General features: G+C 38.4%; 1 protein-coding gene across 1 annotated transcript in view; it reads right to left on the bottom strand.

Annotated features, from left to right (window-relative positions):
- Positions 1–14940, bottom strand: part of myo1d (myosin 1D) — a 59335-nt gene that overhangs the window by 38477 nt on the left and 5918 nt on the right. Inside the window, exons 2-11 of the mRNA XM_060858732.1 lie at positions 9931–10139; positions 9195–9288; positions 7584–7749; positions 6892–6945; positions 6374–6469; positions 3125–3241; positions 2787–2990; positions 2012–2157; positions 1790–1904; positions 1512–1682 (exon numbers count right to left, since the gene is read on the bottom strand). Coding sequence (XP_060714715.1) covers positions 1512–1682; positions 1790–1904; positions 2012–2157; positions 2787–2990; positions 3125–3241; positions 6374–6469; positions 6892–6945; positions 7584–7749; positions 9195–9288; positions 9931–10139 — 1372 coding nt within the window. The remainder of the gene's footprint in view (positions 1–1511; positions 1683–1789; positions 1905–2011; positions 2158–2786; positions 2991–3124; positions 3242–6373; positions 6470–6891; positions 6946–7583; positions 7750–9194; positions 9289–9930; positions 10140–14940) is intronic.

Raw genomic sequence — 14940 nt, 5'->3', positions numbered from 1 at the left:
CTCTGCTATTAGTAATGTACATGTCACTACAGTATTGGGCTTTCCCAGACTTAATGACTTAATGAACACCACAATATGTCTGTACAGTCAAAAGCGGTTTCACTTGCTATTGTGAAAAGAAGATGCCTAGTAAGGAAATAGGCTTTAAAAGTATAGAAGAGGTGATTTGGTAGTGCTCCAGGCTACAGATAATGCAGGTTAGAGCAGTGTGAATTCACTCTCAAAGGCAGAGACTAAGCCTCTGTGATGCAATGACCTTGTTTTCCTGTTCTTGAGCTCAAATATTTCACAATTAATGCAAAAAATAAGTTCTTTACTAGATCTGCCTCAAATCATCCAGCATGCAAAGCCTTAGCACATTCAGAACCAGCGATGTATGTAATTTCCCTGTAGGAGGCAGACTGCAGAGAAAATGTGAGGAGCAAAACAAGAAGGGGAAAAAATTAGAAAATAAATAATCCTCTCTGGTTCACTTGATTATGAGTTAAATCATGAACAGTTAATGATATAGATATTGAGAAATGTCAGGGAGATGAGTAATAGAAAATGGAAGGAATAAAAAATATAAAGTGTGACATGGATTTAATGTCAGTATCTCAGAGATGGAGTAAATTCAGCAGCAGGTCTATTCTGATCACTCTTGCACATACACTGACTTGGATTTAGTGAAAAGGAAACTTAACAATACATACATTTAAATGGAAAATGCAATCAATACGTCCAGCAACACCTCCATATACACTCTAACAGCAGAAATGAATCACTTCCTCTCTCTTGTTTAGTGTAGCTGCAGTAGGCACTTTGACAGTGGGCAGTAATCCTCTGCATTACAAATGAGCTGTCTTGGCCAGTTGCTAAACAGACACCTAGGGACAGTTATTGGCTTGCATACCAGCACCTCCATGTACAGGACAGAACTAACATGGAGGAAATCATGCATATTTCTTCCTATGTTTACTTTTTTAGTTCCAGGTAAATTTCCAGCTCGACCTCTCTTTTTCTGTAACATCTTTGCCAAGGCTGTGAGACTGCAGTCTCACTAGCTCCCATTGGTTGGCAGTGACATCACCTAGAGCTCAATACAGAGCCAAATACAGGGAAATCTTCTAATGATCACTGACGCCATCTTCTGTCCATTCAGGGTAACATACTGCCAATGTGTGATTTAACCAGTGTTTAGACCTTATTAAACATCTCCCTTTTGAAATACTAAGGGTATTAATAGATACACATCTCAATACATAAAAAGCAAAAATGATACTCTTAACTTAAGTAATAATTAAGCACACTTCAATTGATATGACGGGATTCAGTTCAGCACTGATGTGCATTGAATTCATGTCTAATCTGGTGTGATGCAGTTCTGTTAAACTTAACTTAAATTTTACACTTTTCAGTTTCTCAATACTTTGAAAAGCTGTGTTGTTTTTGAAAAAATAGAAAGAAAGGCTTGTGATGAAACAATTGTTTATAGATGTTATCATGTAAATGAAGTGCATCACAGGCCATACCTTGCGGCTGGTGTAATGAGCGTGTTTGGCCAGTTTGTTGTTGAGCGCCTGTAGGAAAACCTCATCGGTCACCGTCCCAACGTTCATACACGCTTCGTCCAGCACAGCAAAGATCCCCTTATGCTGCTGCTCCACTAGGTCCACGATGATCTGATTATTAAAATAATCGATCTGTCCAAATAACACAGAGATACAAGTTGAGTGAGTGTATAATAGAATCTGCTTGAACTGATATAATGCATGGAGTTCTTGGAGACAGAATCGTTTCATGGTCCTACATGTTTCCATGGGATCCCCTCGCGCTGGTACTCCTCCTGCTCTTGCTTGAGCACCAGCTGAATGAAGAGCTGCTGGAGTTTTTCATTGCAATAATTTATGCAGAACTGCTCGAAACTGGAGAATGTTTACAAATAAATGAAAACAGAAACAGATAAAGAGATACAGCAGAATTTTATCGAGGAAGTCAAAGTATTTTTGCGTTGATTAGATTTGAGACACACCTGTTGTTTTGAAATATCTCAAAACCATAGATATCCAGCACACCAATTACGGTGTTCTTCCCATGGATTTTAGCATCATAGTTCTTCACTTCAATAATGTCATTAATTCTTCCCACAATCCAGCAGAAGAGGCGTTCATAAATGGCCTAAACAGAAGAAAACACAAATAAGACATTCCTAGAATAGACAACACTGTCATTATACTTAATCTAGTGTATATTACATATACACAAACAGATGACTTTAATATGAACACTTCTCTATTCTCTATAGTCTCTTGTGCAATATTTTACTTTTAGGAGGTTTTTTTTAGCAGGCAAAATTCCCAATTCTGTATTGTATTGCTGCGTCTACTGTATTTCATTACAATACCCAGCATGTACTATGCAAGTGCAACCCTAACCCTGTGCATTAGTCACATTAGTAGCCTTTGCAGGACTGTTATTTAAAAAAGGAAAAAAAAACAGCCAATAATAATGTAGGAGGTAGCAAAATTGTTGTACCTTTACATGCAAACTTCCATTTCAGAAATGAACAATTTATTTAAAGCTTTCAGACTGGACAGTTTTTTTGTTCTGTGTCTATAGTATTAACTAAAGGTTGAAATTAACAAAGGGTTGATTAATTTCCATTCATCAATCCATCAATGCATCCATCCATAATCCATCCATCAATCAATCCATCCATCCAGCCATACTCCATCTATTACCCATCCAACTCCCATCCATCCAATAGATTGCGCTAAAGATTACGGTTAAAGCATGTTCTGTTGTACCTTGGCCAGAGCGTCCCGGCCATAACTGGCCTCTTTGTCGGTGTGCTGCTTGTCAATGACATCGCGGCCAGTTGACACGGTGCGGTAGAGCAGTGCCTTCTCCACATTCTCCTCTTTAGTGGATAGCAAATCCCCAATCACTGCAACTAACTTCGAGCTCTCAATAAGGGTCACATCACCATCAGTGCCAAACTTGAGGTTGCCCTGAGAACAATTAATCACAGTGTACAGTATTAAGCAACAAGTTAACCAGCATTCATTGTGAACATTTATGAACATTTGGTGCGAGAAAAAAAACAATGGCATTATATTTAATCACAATTAAATAACATGGGTACCAGGTGCAGGATGGTAGCAAGGATCTTATAGACAGTCTGGATCTCTTCTGCGGTGAATCCTATCACCTTCATAGCGTCTGCTACAGCTTTAAATTCCGCAGTGTCATTGATAGAGGACTACAGAAACGACAGAGAAGAATAGATGAAGGCGGGCATGATCCATATAAAAATCCTCAGATCCTCATAATCCAATCATTATATAACAAATATTTGACAACAGAATAGAATACAAGAGTTTATGAAAATCAACAAGTAAAACCAAAGTGTCATTAATAAATAACCCTATATGTTGTATAAATCAGTGCAACGGACCAAACGTCCCTCAATGATTCACATACAATTTGTAAGGATTCTTTATTCTTCAGAATGCATAATGTTTTGGCTTTCAAATAAAGCTAATTTTCTCATCATTTCAGATTTATTTTGGGCTAAACTTAATGAACCAGCTCAAATGGCTCAGGGGTGTAACAGCATTTACTGAGTAGTAGCAAGAAGAGTAAATACAAAATATAGCTGCAAACAGAGATGGCGGGCCCTCGCACGTTTTTTTTAATCGCTATACGGTGCCTCCCAGAAAACAATGCACGGTGGGCAAGTGCATCAAGTGGGTAAATATCAGTGGACTATTTTATGTTGTTACTGACCCATTTGGGGACTGTAGGTAAATGAAACCGCACATTTTAGACAAACGGGGGCGCTAGTGAGCCACTTAAGAGACACACCTTTGTCTGACCTTTTTGTCCACACTTAACAGCCGACAAATGTGATGTATGTGTCAAATTTCAAGTTAATCTAAGCACGCCAAAAGCCATAAATATGCCTGAAATAAAAGTAAACTTCGACACGATGCCATGGCAACGGTGTTTGAGATATCAAAAATCCGTTCACAATTTCGCATCTCCAATATCTCTGCGTCATGGTGGCCAAGTCTGGTCTCAATTGCATGAATCCCCTAGGAGGAGTATTTAAAAGTTTACCGCATGCAGCTGTCAAAAAATCCACCTTTGTGACTGACACACTTCCTGGGGCCTGTTGGTGGCGCTATACCCGGGACTCACAATAAGCACATCGATGCTATCGGAATCCTTGGCCGAACATACACACTGAGTGTCATCCCAATAAGACATTTTTTGCCTTAGATAGAAGACACTTCCTGTTTCTCTGAATTCGCCATAACTTAGTCGCCTCGCCATGGCAGCACCGTTCGAGATATCAAAAATCCCTTTTCAATTTAGCAAGTGCAACGTCTCGGCATCATGTTCACAACGTTTGATGTCAATCGCATGAATTCCCTAGGAGGAGTATTTAAAAGTTCACCGCATGCACTTATAAAACAATCCAAAATGGCCGACTTCCTGTTGGGCGGAGCTCATAGTTTAGAGCGCGAAAGTTGTTCGGGTCGATGAGATCTATATGCGTACCAACTCTCGTACATGTGCGTACATAATTGCCCGATCTATGCACCAATGTTTGTTTTTGCATTACAGGGGGCGCTACAGAGCCCCCCGCCACGCCCGTATTCCAGCCTTTTCCCAACCCTAGTGTCGCACGACTCTGACGTGTGCCAAATTTCAAGAGTTTTCGAGTTATGTTAAGGGACCCCAATTGGCCAATGTTTGGGGGGAAAATAAATAAATAAATAAAATACTCCCGAGCAAAAACAATAGGGCTTCGCACCATTCGGTGCTCGGGCCCTAATAAAATATTGTTGTTAGTGCCTGATATACTGATTGTGGATGACTATGTAATGTTTAAGATTCAAGATAAGGGTAAATGAGGATGATACTACAGCTATAAAAAAACAGCAGGTTTTCCAGGTATGGCTTATTTAATTTCTAGAATATGAACATATAAACGGGGGCACGGTGGCTTAGTGGTTAGCACGTTCGCCTCACACCTCCAGGGTCAGGGTTCGATTCCCGCCTCCACCTTGTGTGTGTGGAGTTTGCATGTTCTCCCCGTGCCTCGGGGGTTTCCTCCGGGTACTCCGGTTTCCTCCCCCGGTCCAAAGACATGCATGGTAGGTTGATTGGCATCTCTGGAAAATTGTCAGTAGTGTGTGATTGAATGAGTGTGTGTGTGCCCTGCGATGGGTTGGCACTCCGTCCAGGGTGTATCCTGCCTTGATGCCCGATGACGCCTGAGATAGGCACAGGCTCCCCGTGACCCGAGGTAGTTCGGATAAGCGGTAGAAGATGAATGAATGAATGAATGAACATATAAACATTCATATGTGTAACAACTAGAAGCAACTAAAAATTTGTACAATTTTAAATAATTTCATTAAACAAAATTGTTTATTCCCTGTTAATACAATATTACAGTTTCCTTGTTTCCATTCTGCAATAAAAAAATAATGCAACATACATTCTTGTAACTAAACTTGCTTCCTATTACTTACTGAATAATTAATAGTAGTTACTGAAATGCTTTTAGGAGTAAAACTGAATAATATCTTGGAAATTTTAGGCAGGGAATAAAGTATGTTTTAACATTAAATACCACTGTTTTTATTTCAACTGAGTACCAGAACATCTGGCTTTTCTCCAAATGGCAAACAGTATGTGTGTGTTACTTAGAGCCGTGCCTCTGTGCGAAGCAACTGATTTAATGTGTTACATTACATTTATAGCTCCACAATTAAAGACAGAGAATCGCTGATGCAGTAACTAATTTCTCCAGCTCCCTAAGTCTCAGAGAACAACAACTCTAGACTTTCTAATCGTTCCAATTCTCTGGTGGCTAATGTTTCCTGCAGTCTGGGGCTTATTTTCAACAGGAGGTAACCCAGGAAACCACAACTCTTTTGGACACAGAGAGAAGCTTGACCCGAAAGTGTTCCTATTTATAAAAAAAAAAAAGGTGGGGTGGGGGTGGGGGTGGGGGGAAGACCTGGCCACAATGTTTAAACCACCTCGATGTGTGCCATGTCTCTGTTAACCACACAACTCAGTATGTTCCATGATGTCAGTTTGTTTGTTGCCATAAATTTGTTTTTGTTCTCTCCCATTAAATGCTCATGTGGCGACAGCTGAGCCTCTCTCTATTATTCTACTCACACACTCATCTTGGGAGAGCAATGAAAGACTGAGCCATCATGCAATAAATATTGCACATATGAACATTATGAACAGTGGACAATCCATACCACTGAACACATGACAAATAATATATTGTTCTAGCTTTATAGAGATTCACACAACGTTAATTAAAAATATGCATGTGATTGAGCAAAATGAAACTCAATACCTTGGTATGTCCTCCAACTTTAATGTAATTATAAGCTATAGGGTCTTTCTGGATGTGCAGGGTTCTCAGCAGAGATTCTGGAGCTCCTTTCACGAGCTAGAGCAAATCAAGAACAGAGACTTTAAACACTAATATGCCAAAGTTTGCTTTTATATATATATATTTTCCAGAACCTTCCACAACTTGGTCTACTATAAACAGTTGAAATGCAAACAAATATTAACTCATTATCTAGTAACGTAAGTCCATGAAGTTGTCTACTAACTAAGTATTGTACAGTACCTAAGGCTTGTGCAACCTTGTACATGCTTCAAAAACAGCATTTAATACATGAGAAAACAGTAATTTCTCTACAGTAGCATAACACTGGGTAAGGGTTTATTTTCAGTAGATAGCTATGACTTTGGAATTCTAAATATAGGTTGGGTAGCAAGTGGGATATCTGAGTCATCTCATCCCAGACTACAAAGACAAAAACAAGCCTATTAACATTTTTTTTCCCTAAACTCCCAACTCACCTGGTAGAAGGAGTGGAAACTTCTCTCTCCTTCTTGTTGGAAGATCACTCTAGACTGAAAAGATTTGACTGGCATTTAATATCGTTTAAATGTAATTCATCTTAATAGAAGATTGTTATTTTAAATAATCATAAAATTGCGTTATGATAAAAAATTTCTCGTACGTCACATTTAATGAGTTTGTGAGTTTCATGATCAGATGTCCCAGGTAATAAAACACACTTACAGATACACTCTTTGGCCAATTCAACAAAAACTTCTACACACCTGCTTACTTATGCAATTATCCAAACAGCTGATCATGTTTCAGCAGCGCAATGATAAAATCATGCAGATAATCAGGCAGTTCAAGAGCTTCAGTTAATGTTTTCTTCAATACTGGTCAGCTGAAGATTGTCAAAACGTCACCTGGCCTTTTTCTAATTGTCATCTACCCATTTATGTTGAGCCTGAGCCTGTTGAGCCGGCTCTTTGATATAAACATTCATTGAACCTCTTCACCTGCATTTGCATGCTGTTATGCACCCCACTGCTGCCACATGATTGGATAATTGGATAATTTCATGAGTGAGCAGAGGTACAAGTATTTCTATTACAATGAACATCAAGTGTAAAACTGCTTTTAGGAACCAAATGCTGACTGAAAGAACATTCTAAGCTTTACCTTTTCTATTTCAACATTTGAAACTTACCTTCTCTAGCAGGTAATTACTGATATGGCCACCAATGGGGTCTCCTTTAAAGTCAAAGTTGATATCCATGTATTTTCCAAAACGGCTAGAATTATCGTTGCGGTTGGTCTTGGCATTTCCAAAAGCCTCTAGGACACAGTTGGATTTCAGAAGCATGTTTTTCACTCTGCAAAAAACACAAACTGTTAACATTTGTGAAGCTTTGATCGGTCCCTTTTGGATCAGTCAACCACTCACTGGACCACTGTTATTTCTTTATGGGCTAAAAGATCTGACTCTTGGCTACTGGACTTACATCCTATTCTCAGCCGTTATGGGAAGATACGCATGTGTTAATGAACAACACTGCCTGAAATAATCACACTCATAGTCTAGTGCTGCTCCGTATTACAGTGGAAATGAGAACATTGAGTGCTGTTCAGGGTGGAAAGTGTGCTATGCTACATATTTTATGGGTCAAGCCACAGTCTGCAAATCACTGCAATGACCTGTGCAAACCCCACCTTTAAATACCCACAGGAAATGTCCTCCAGGAAATTTGACTGAGGCTTTGGTGAATCCTGTCTCAGCAGACTTTAATATTAGTATAAGAGCAATGTGCATGTAAACTCTATCCTCTTTCTTTACAACACTCTGACCTTTGGACAGCAAGTCTAATGATAACATCACCAAAGTGAGTCATAAACATAAAGAGGATCAGAGGTGGTTTTACTGACACCTTTATTTGCAGTCAAAGTCACAGATAATAATGGCAGAGTTGTCATAATATTCTTGTAATCGAACTACCATTTCTGTACGGTACACAAACACGGATTTAAATTTTACATTAGAAATACTAGTGTGAATTGTGAATTTGAAATTACATAAATAGCCTAATGCCTAAAACAATATAAATGTTCTTTATTAATACTGCAAAGTATCAAATTAAATATCAAAATAAGTTTGCAAGATGTTATTGCTATTGTTATTATTAATTTTATTACTATTAATATATGACATAAACTGTTCTTGTATACACTTTATTATTTCCTGACATGCTAATGATTTTTGCGTGTATTGATTTGGTAGTATGAAAGCATAAATTAAGTATAAAAATGTAAGTGATTTAGTGGACCGAGATGTCTCCCTCAAACCAATTCACTCTGATTTCTTGACAGTAAATTTGCTGGTTGGTGTCTCAGGGCACCATCAGTTCGGTGTTATGTTCTGGCTCTCCTTTTAAGTTATGCTATCATAGCTAGTCTTGCTTGGACTCTGGACAGCGGATAACTTCATGTTAAACTAGAAGGAATTTCCTGTTTACAAAATTGCACTTATTGACCCTATAGTACCGAGTAAATAATTTATAAATCCACAGTCCTCATCTGTGAGTCTGGTTCCTCTCAAGGTTTCTTCCTCAATAAATTCAGGGAGATTTTTTTTTTTTGCCACAGTCACCTCTGGCTTACTCATTAGGGATGAATTTATAAACTTCTAAAGGTAAAAGCACCTTACAAATAAACCTTATAGTAAATAAATACCTGCGAAAAGTTAGATGCTATAATTAACAGCTTTTGTACCATAGACATAAGTCATGGCAAAAGGAGCAATGGCATGTATTTTTTCACTCACCTCTCCACTTCTGCTCTTTGGCTAGGATTTGTAATAGCAGCTATATATTGCATGATGTATTTACTGGCTTCTGTTTTTCCGGCACCACTCTCCCCTGCAAAGTGAGCACATAATCCAAACATTCAGTTAATAAGCTCTGTGTAATGAGTACACATTTTAATTCACTTATACAACACAGGCAAGTGCCCAGCATTCACAGAATATTAAACTTATGAGTCATATGATGATGGGAAATAGTAAGCCGAAACAGTCCTATATCTCCTCTGACCACTAGATGACACTAAATGGTTCAAATATTTTTGCAGTGCAGTCATAGTATGTGGTCATTGGTTCTATCACTGTTTCATATAAGAATCTGTCCTTTTAAACTGCTCCTTTATATCCACTGACACATGTGTCCCACCGAAAGAAAATAAATATGTCAAAATGGGATTCTGAGTCAGTTCTGTGGATTGTGAGGGACTTCATTCATTCCGATACTACGCCAGGGTTGAGTACTTCTTCTCTAACCACAGATCTAATCACTTCATATCCTGTCATATAAGCCTGGACTGTGGTTATGAGAAAATAGACTAAAAATACAATACTTTACAAAATAAGTAGGATCAAGATGTCATGCATGTAAGGGGTAAAATGAGGTTTTCTCTATTTATATGATTAATACCTCATCAAACTGCCAACCATAGGCAATTGCCAATATCTGTGTTTCAGAGCATACGTTATATGTGTAGCTAACCTGAGATAACAATACAGGTGTCTTTATTTCGTCTCTTCATGGCTTTGTATGCAGCATCTGCTATGGCGAAGAGATGAGGCGGGCGCTCGTACAGCTCCCGGCCCTTGTATTGCTCCACCATGTCTCGTCCATAGATGTTCATGGCACGGTAAGGGTTCACCGAAACCACCACCTCACCGATGTAGCTGTAAATGCGACCCTTTTCAAACCTACAATAATGAAAAACCTGGTAAGCAACTGGATTTTCTTGTTACAGCAAAGGGACCAATATTCCCACAATTCAATTGCTGTATTGTATAGAAATCTGAGCTTTGTATAGTTTTAAAGAAAGAAGGGACAAAGCAAGAAAGAGTGCTAATAATGCATTCACATTTGCACACACTGAAAACAAAGAGCTACTAGATAAAGTTCAGATTATGTTTTAACAGTGCAGTTGTAATGGTCACACAAAAAACATACCCAGATTCAAAGAGAAACTGTTGTAATTACACAAACAAAACCCTGACAGTCTACTTTATCGTAGACCCTTCTGCAACGCTGTATTGTATGGTTAGTGTTTGGTGCTATCAGGCAAAAGTCCCACAACAAGCCACCAGCTTCAAGTCCAGCTGTAGAGTATGAAGAGGTAATGGCTGGAAATCTCTCTTTCTCTGTCTAGTTGGAGCAGACTGTTTTGGGCTCAGGCCCCTGGAGAATGAAAGCCTCACTTCCTTCCTCTTCTAAGAAGTCCTGGGTCATGCTCAGAATAAAGCTTTCTTTCTTCTCGACCAGCACCTCTGCCAAGCTCCCTCTGCCCCATCAGGACGTGCAGCGGTTTAAGGCATCACTAGCTCTGTTTATCCAGACATGATGATTACCTCACTGCACATTTACTGAATGTAAATGCTTTAAATGCTGTATTTATGTGAACTTGGGCCATTTTCAGACCAGGTTTGTTTGCATTTGGACTTAAAACAACCGTTAAGTTGTTACATTGCTGCAATTTTCTCTCCGTAGCAATGGCGCTGACACGAGTTATGAAAGGGATAAAAAGAAATGGTGAAAGGTTTGGTCTTGGTAAGGCAAAAGGTTTGGTCTTGGTAAGGCACACAAAATTAATCAACAGTTCCTTCTCATGGCTTTATTTCTATTAATCAAGAGTTACGCTGGGATACAAGACATTGGGAATGTCAGGGTGGGCCGAAAGGGAAGCCCTTATTTGTTTTTTGTTAATGCCATAACAATAACAATGAACAACGGCATTCAAACGGCATTGTAGTATGTGGAGTTCTCAACAATAAACAGTCTGTTTCTGTCCTAGGGGCTTAGTTTAACTTAGTACAGTGTGGTAGTGTACCTACATACACACAATTACCTAACGATTCATTTTTAGTAACCTTTGGCTTAATAAATTTAAGAGCTCAGCTAAACTTGGGGTTGAAAAACTTGGTTAAAGATTTAAACCGCTACACTTTTTGATACCAATACAATATTATTCTTTAGATCTTTTTGTGGTTGATGTGTTTACACTTTCATAAACCAACTGAATGTAGAAGGAAAGCGGATCACTATTCAAAATCCCTGAACCAAATAATGTAGATGTAAAAGTACACCTACATTTTATTAGTTCCAGTATATTTTAATTTGCTTACAGTTTGAATAAGTGAAATGCTGTCTTGATGCTTTCTTAAATCCCCTCTTCAAATCCTCCTAAGGGACTGCATGAATGATCTTTTAAACATTGATGGATTAGCGTTAGGATTTCTCGGTGCTCAACGATAAAATCCTCATAGTCATCTGTAACGTTTAAGCATTAACTCAGCTAAAGTGCACAGAGAAAGGCTTGTGTGTGCTTTTGGAGCAGGGCGAAGCGAGCAGTGGGTCGCGTGGCAAAGCTGTGATGCTGGCACTGTACGGACTGATGCTTGGGAGGCTGGCAGTCGTTCAGAGGGAGTTAAAGGTTCTTTTGTGCCTGTCTCCTGCTCCATTGTTTTCTGCTCAATGCAATGTCTGTGTGTAAGGGGCATAGGTCCGCCGTACACAACAGCCCACCAGCAGTCCTGTGAGCATCAGTGTGCCTTTGTGCAACAAAGCTATAGAAAGTATACAGAACATTCACTGCGCTATGGGAAAATGGGGCATTATAAATGTTATAGACATCTGTGTTCATTTATCGAACAGGACATGAACAAATTTGTTCATAAATCACTGGCAGCTTTTGCACAAAACATGTGGAACCCATGAAAATCCAAATAGTTCCGAAAACATGTTCAAACCTTAAGAAAATCCCGTGTTTATATAGGATGTACACACATTATTTATGATGAGACGCCTTGACTGACGAGCTGCAAATTGAATATGCGGCAAGATTTATTGCAAATTTATTTCAGGATTATGTTGCCAGGTTTAAATATTAAAATGCAAACAAAAGAAAATGTAACATTTAAAAGTTTTAAAATTCTACATTAAGACAAATGATAAGGCATCTGACTAAACGAGATCGTGGCCTGTGGTAATCAACTCATTGCAACGGAAAATTTGGTACAGTAAAAAGGCAGTTTACTCATCATTTTGTCATTTTCATCCCTGCGAGCTTTGCCTTTTATAGAGTTTTGTGCTATTACTAAACACAATTCAGAAAGCACACACATATTTGCTAAAGATTGATAAGGAGGTCCAGTATATACAAAACGTGCTATCACAGGGGAAAATGCAGATCAGTCTTTTTATGACCCTGAACCATTTAATGCTACATCATAAAAAGTTCCTGTAAGCCTAAGACGCTCATTAAGCATTTTATTTAAAATAAAGACAATTAAGTAAAATCACACTATTATGGTGCTATGGGTTCTGCAAATTTAAAAATCAAACTGTCTTGATAATCTATTGTCTTAGGCAATATGCCAGATTCATCCCTGATATACAGGACATACAAGATCCAGTGTGCATAATAATTAAATGATTATTTTCTATTCCTCCTTAGAAAATGTCACCCAATCATTTGGATAGGAGGTTTCTGAGTCATGTCCAAAAGAATAGTGGCATTGAAACAACCCTATAAATTACACACTTACTAGCAGCACAACAACAATGAGAAAACTGCACCTGCTTTTGTACAGGAGCAGCCACATGTTCCATCAGAGCATCCTGTCCAAAATATAATTGGGTGCCGAAAGATAAATCCTGTTGATGCCATGGTGTAAAAATAGTCATAATTACTTTCCTAACTATAATCAGTTTACGAAGGCAGCAGACCAATGGAGAACCGCTTGTACATGGAATCATGTACACATCATGACTGCTTAATCTTTGGGATATGTATTAATTAAGATATAAAAGAAAATGACAGATTAAGCATAAATTATTAAACAGAATCACGGTAATGAGAAAGAACAGGCAGTGCTGCAGTTTAAAACATTTTATATTCTACCGTGTAAATTAATTCTATAACATAAAACGTGTATAAGTATAGACAGCAAGGAGTCAGAAAAAAACAAGAGAAGCAGTGTTTCATGTTGCTTTTCTCTGTAAAAGGGAAAAAAGGGATTATAGTGGTACATCCTAAACCCTCCTCCTCGCCCTGTTTCCCAGCAGGCTTTGGTGGAGCTGCTCTGGATCTGGATAAAGGTCCACTTTACTTTCTCTCCAAACTGAGTCTGGTGCTGCCTCCCGCTCTCCTTCAGACATTACACATACTGTACACACTAATACTCATTCGTCCAAATTCAACTGAACTCCACCAGTTCAGTCAGCATACTAAAACCAGTCATGAACTCAATGGGTTATGAATGAAAATGCTGTTTCTTTTGTGGAATGTAACAAGTCTCTTCCTCCCTGAATCCCACGCTATTATAAGCTGATATTTGTAACAGCATGGAATGTATTCACTGTCATATAATACACTTGAGTTAAGTGTTTGGATCAGATTAATTTGCCAGTTGATCTGATTCTTGCCAGCTATACAGTAGCTTTAACCCTTGTTCACCTACAGTAGGCCAAGGGGTGAAATCCTCACCGCAGGCCATGTGAGAGACACTCCATTTTTAGAGTGGAATTACAGGCCAGGCTGAAGATAACTACTGCTTGCAGCCTTGTTTGGGTGGGTCTGTCTTGTGGTTATTTGTCCATCGTTATGAAGGGTGGAGAGCAACCAACATTCCCTGACATCAGTTAAAACTCCAGCAAAAATGGATGCAGTGAGAAATTGTAATAATTTGTGTGTTTGTGTGTGTTTCTGTGTGTGTGTCTATGACTTCTCATCAAATCATTGCAATAAGAATTCAAAATTTTGAAGTAGAGGAATATAAATGTAATTATGTAAGCTTTATATTTCCCAAAATATTTAAACCATGACTTAATATAGTGCAATTACCTTATTTGAATGAATATATACTACGTATATTGAATAATATTATAATTCATTATCCTGGGGTTAATAATCCAAAAACACAATGCATCAGTGAATTTTTACAGACCTATCAGGCTTCACACAGTGATCTCCCTTTATCTCAACCGTATCAACAAGATTATAATCTTTTCCTTATTGACATTTATGCCTCAGATGCAATTAACCATCAATAATTCACCATGACCCAGAACCCACAGCTTAGCAAAGTGCATCATGGGTCTGACCTGATAATGGGTTCACCTCTGTTCTGTATCCAGATTTATATGACACTTTTATTTGCCTGTGTTAAGGGGTCGTAATTAGCATTACTGCCCTCCTTTGAATTAATAGGATAGTTGTTAGAAACAGTGAGATGAATGTAATTATAAGTATAATTAAATATTGGAGCTCCTCTGCAATAAAAAAGGCACTTTAAATTGACTAGAGAGACATCCACTTACTGCTGTATGTATGCTGGGTTTTACAAAATGACTAAAACAATCCCAGTGCAAAATTCTACTTGATAATGATTAAGCAATAAATATTCTTCAGGCTTTGATACTATAATGTCTTTCATTAGGAGGTACTGTTCTGCTTTAGATGAAATCTCTTCGAAACACCCAGATATCTGGAATAAGGCATGA

Source organism: Tachysurus vachellii, chromosome 2 (assembly GCF_030014155.1).
Source record: "Tachysurus vachellii isolate PV-2020 chromosome 2, HZAU_Pvac_v1, whole genome shotgun sequence".
NCBI lineage: Eukaryota > Metazoa > Chordata > Actinopteri > Siluriformes > Bagridae > Tachysurus > Tachysurus vachellii.
The sequence above is the reverse complement of the archived record's forward strand: the minus strand, read 5'-3'. Positions and strand labels throughout refer to the sequence as shown.